The following is a 3,574-nucleotide window of genomic DNA, read 5'->3' on the forward strand; positions in this document are numbered from 1 at the left end:
AGGCACCGCGGCCGGGGGGGCTCGACCCAGCCGAGAGGCACTGCGGCTGGAGTGGCCCGGGGAGGCTCGACCCAGCCAAGAGGCACTGCGGCCGGAGCGGCCGGGGGGGGCTCGACCTGTCCGAGAGGCACCGCGGCCGGGGGGCTCGACCCAGCTGAGAGGCACTGCGGCCGGGGGGGCTTGAGGCTGCGGCGCCCGCGGCACCGAGGCGTTGGGGGGGGGGAGGTTTCGGAGGCGCGGGCGCAGCGGTGCCGAGGCGCGCTCGGGGCCGGGCCGGCTCCTCACGGCGCTCTTTTCCCCCCGCCCCGGCAGATGTCGTGGCGCCCGCAGTATCGCAGCTCCAAGTTCCGCAACGTCTACGGCAAGGTGGCCAGCCGGGAGCACTGCTTTGACGGGATCCCCATCACCAAGAACGTGCACGACAACCACTTCTGCGCCGTCAACGCCCGCTTCCTCGCCATCGTCACGGAGAGCGCCGGCGGGGGCTCCTTCCTCGTCATCCCGCTGGAGCAGGTAGGCGGGCGGCCGCCGTRCCCGCGCTCTCCGCGCGCGCCTGTCCCTGCAGCTGGCCGCGTCTCCCGGGCGCCGCGCCGCGCCGCGAGCAGCGCAGCAGAGCCCCGGGCTGGCCCGAGCGCTGGCCGGGGCAGTGCTGCGTCTTCCGCTGCAGAAACGGCCCTGGCTTTGGCCGGGGCAGAAAMCCGCGTCCGGCCGGCGCCCGGCTCTGCCCCGTCCGCGGCCGCAGGGCTCCCGCGCTGCCGGCGGGGACAACATTCCCGTGAAAAGCCCTTTTGTMCGGGGCGAAACACGGAGAGATGGGGACGATTAAAAATACACCAGCATGCTTTAATCGGCATCGGTCCCTGCTCCGGCTCCGCGGCGGAGAGCCGGGGTGCGCGGGCTGGCGACGGGGGCGTCGGGGCAGCCCCCGCTCGCGCTTACAGCCGGGAAGTACTAGCCGTGCCGAGGGTCCCGTTTGGGGCTTACGGCTGCACCGATCCAAGCCCTGCGCGCAGGAGAAGCGCCCTTCGCACGTGCCCCGTTTGCAGCGTGCGCCCCGGCGCGCCGGGCTTTCGCTTCCCGCCGCTCCCCGAAACGCCCTTCGTGACGATCCGGTTTCGGCTCTTTGCACGAGTTCCCTAGGGAATCTGCGCATCCCTCGTTCATGCAGTTTTAAACTCCTGGAAATTCAGCTGATTCTTCGGAAAGCGGCYGGTGGGGATGCACTTTGTGCGCCGAAAGCGGGCTCTGTCGGGAGCGGTCGCTCACGGTTGAGCGCTCGTGGCCGCGGCGGAGGCAGAGCTGCATCGCCCGGAGCGGCAGCAACCTGGCGCATTAAATAAATATTACCTTGGCTTTGCTTCGCGAGCGCCCGGCGCGGACGGCTGCCGGCCGGGGGCTGCACTTGCCGCCCGACTGACGGTGTTTTTCCCATGCAACTTTCATGCCTCTTCTGAATTTTTCTTTAATTTCTTGAACAGTATCAACTACAGATGGAAGAAGCTGTAATCAGCGTTTTAATTGCAATGCACAGCTTGACGCTTATTAATATTCTAAAAAGCGGAGCTTTATCTAAGCGTTCGGCACGCTCCACTCCCCACCCGTGCCTCTTTTCCCCGAGTTTTGGCCGGCGGCGGCGAACGAGCCCGTCCGCGCGGCGGTTCTCGGCGCCTCCTGAGCTGCTAACCCGGCGGTGCCCGCAGCTTCCCCGCGTTCTGGCAAACGCAGCCCGGCGCCGGGGGAGCGGGAGCAGAGGGAGGGAGCGCGCGTGGCTTGCAGGCTGCGCCGGCGGGATCATCTGCGCGGAAATCCCCAGGCAGACCGAGCRCGGAGACGTTATTGCCGAATAAATCCCGGTCGGAGCAGACCTAGGCAACCTGTGTCAAGCGGCTACACGCGCCTTYGTACAATTTAATAATTTCTTTCTTTTTTTTTAAATAGGAACTGATTAGCTCATTAAGAGTAGACTAATTTTCTTTGAAAATCAGCAGCCATCTAATTAATTGGCATCCATATTTAGCCGAACATAATTAAGGTAACCTAGATACTGCAGATCTGTGCAGGGTTTGATTTGCTGCCATCCTTGCAGTTTTTTTTTTTTTTTTTTTATCTCTCTGCCCTCTGTTCCCGTCAGAAATCTGCTCAGAAAACCCCTCTGCTTTATGCTTAGAGCCGCGCTGCCTTTGCGTCCTCCAGGCCGTCTGTTCCTCTGCCGACTCAGAAATGTCAGCTCCTTCCTAAGCCAAAAGGCGCCAGCGCCGCCCGGCTCGTTTTGCTTTCTCACGGAACAGCCCCGCGGCTTTTCGCCGCTCCCCGTCGGCAGCTCCCTCTGCTTGCCCAGAGCTGCCGGCGCCCGCCGGGGGGTGCGTGSTCCCGGGGGGGTGCTGGGGAGCCGCGGGGCCCGGGGCAGACGGCGGGAGAGCGGCTGCTGCTCTGCCAGCCCTTCCGCTCCTCCCGCCCCGCCGCTGGGCTCGGGGGCGTCGCGGACCGACGGCCGGGACCCCCCGTCCTGGCGGCGCGTGCTTGGCTTGCGTGCTCGTGGCGTGCAGAGCGCGCGTTGTCGGTGTGAGCCGTGTGTGCCTGCGCCTCTGCCGGACGCCCGAGCGCCCTGTCTGCCCCAGCTGCAGAGAACAGGCAAGCTCATTGCACGGTTAATGCACCTGTACGGGACTCCTGAGCGCCCTGGCTGCAGAGAACGGGCGAGCTCGTTGCACGGTTAATACACCTGTATGGGATGCCCGAGCGCCCCAGCTGCAGAGAACGGGCGAGCTCGTTGCATGGTTAATGTACCTGTACTGCAGAGAACGGGCGAGCTCGTTGCACGGTTAATGCACCTGTACGGGATGCCCGAGCACCCTGGCTGCAGAGAACGGGCGAGCTCGTTGCATGGTTAATGCACCTGTACTGCAGAGAACAGGTGAGCTCGTTGCATGGTTAATGCACCTGTACGGGACTCCTGAGCGCCCTGGCTGCAGAGAACGGGCGAGCTCATTGCACGGTTAATGCACCTGTACGGGACGCCCGAGCGCCCTGGCTGCAGAGAACGGGTGAGCTCGTTGCACGGTTAATGCACCTGTACGGGACGCCCGAGCGCCCTGGCTGCAGAGAACGGGCGAGCTCGTTGCACGGTTAATGCACCTGTACGGGACGCCCGAGCGCCCCGGCTGCAGAGAACGGGCGAGCTCGTTGCACGGTTAATGCACCTGTACGGGACGCCCGAGCACCCTGGCTGCAGAGAACGGGCGAGCTCGTTGCACGGTTAATGCACCTGTACTGCAGAGAACGGCAAGCTCGTTGCACAGTTAATGCACCTGTACGGGACTCCTGAGCGCCCTGGCTGCAGAGAACGGGCGAGCTCGTTGCATGGTTAATACACCTGTATGGGATGCCCGAGCGCCCCAGCTGCAGAGAACAGGCAAGCTCATTGCACAGTTAATGCACCTGTACGGGACTCCTGAGCGCCCTGGCTACAGAGAACGAGCGAGCTCGTTGCACGGTTAATGCACCTGTATGGGACTCCTGAGCGCCCCGGCTGCAGAGAACGGGCGAGCTCGTTGCACGGTTAATGCACCTGTAC

The 3,574-nt window shown here is 64.2% G+C and overlaps 1 protein-coding gene across 1 annotated transcript in view; it reads left to right on the top strand.

Annotated features, from left to right (window-relative positions):
• Window positions 1–3,574, top strand: part of CORO2B (coronin 2B) — a 14,161-nt gene that overhangs the window by 3,022 nt on the left and 7,565 nt on the right. The window contains exon 2 of the mRNA XM_085301495.1: window positions 313–513. Within this exon, the coding sequence (XP_085157621.1) occupies window positions 313–513 (201 nt within the window). The remainder of the gene's footprint in view (window positions 1–312; window positions 514–3,574) is intronic.

This window comes from Rhea americana, unplaced genomic scaffold, assembly GCF_003343005.1.
Source record: "Rhea americana isolate MKP2758 unplaced genomic scaffold, rheAme1 scaffold_178, whole genome shotgun sequence".
Lineage (NCBI taxonomy): Eukaryota > Metazoa > Chordata > Aves > Rheiformes > Rheidae > Rhea > Rhea americana.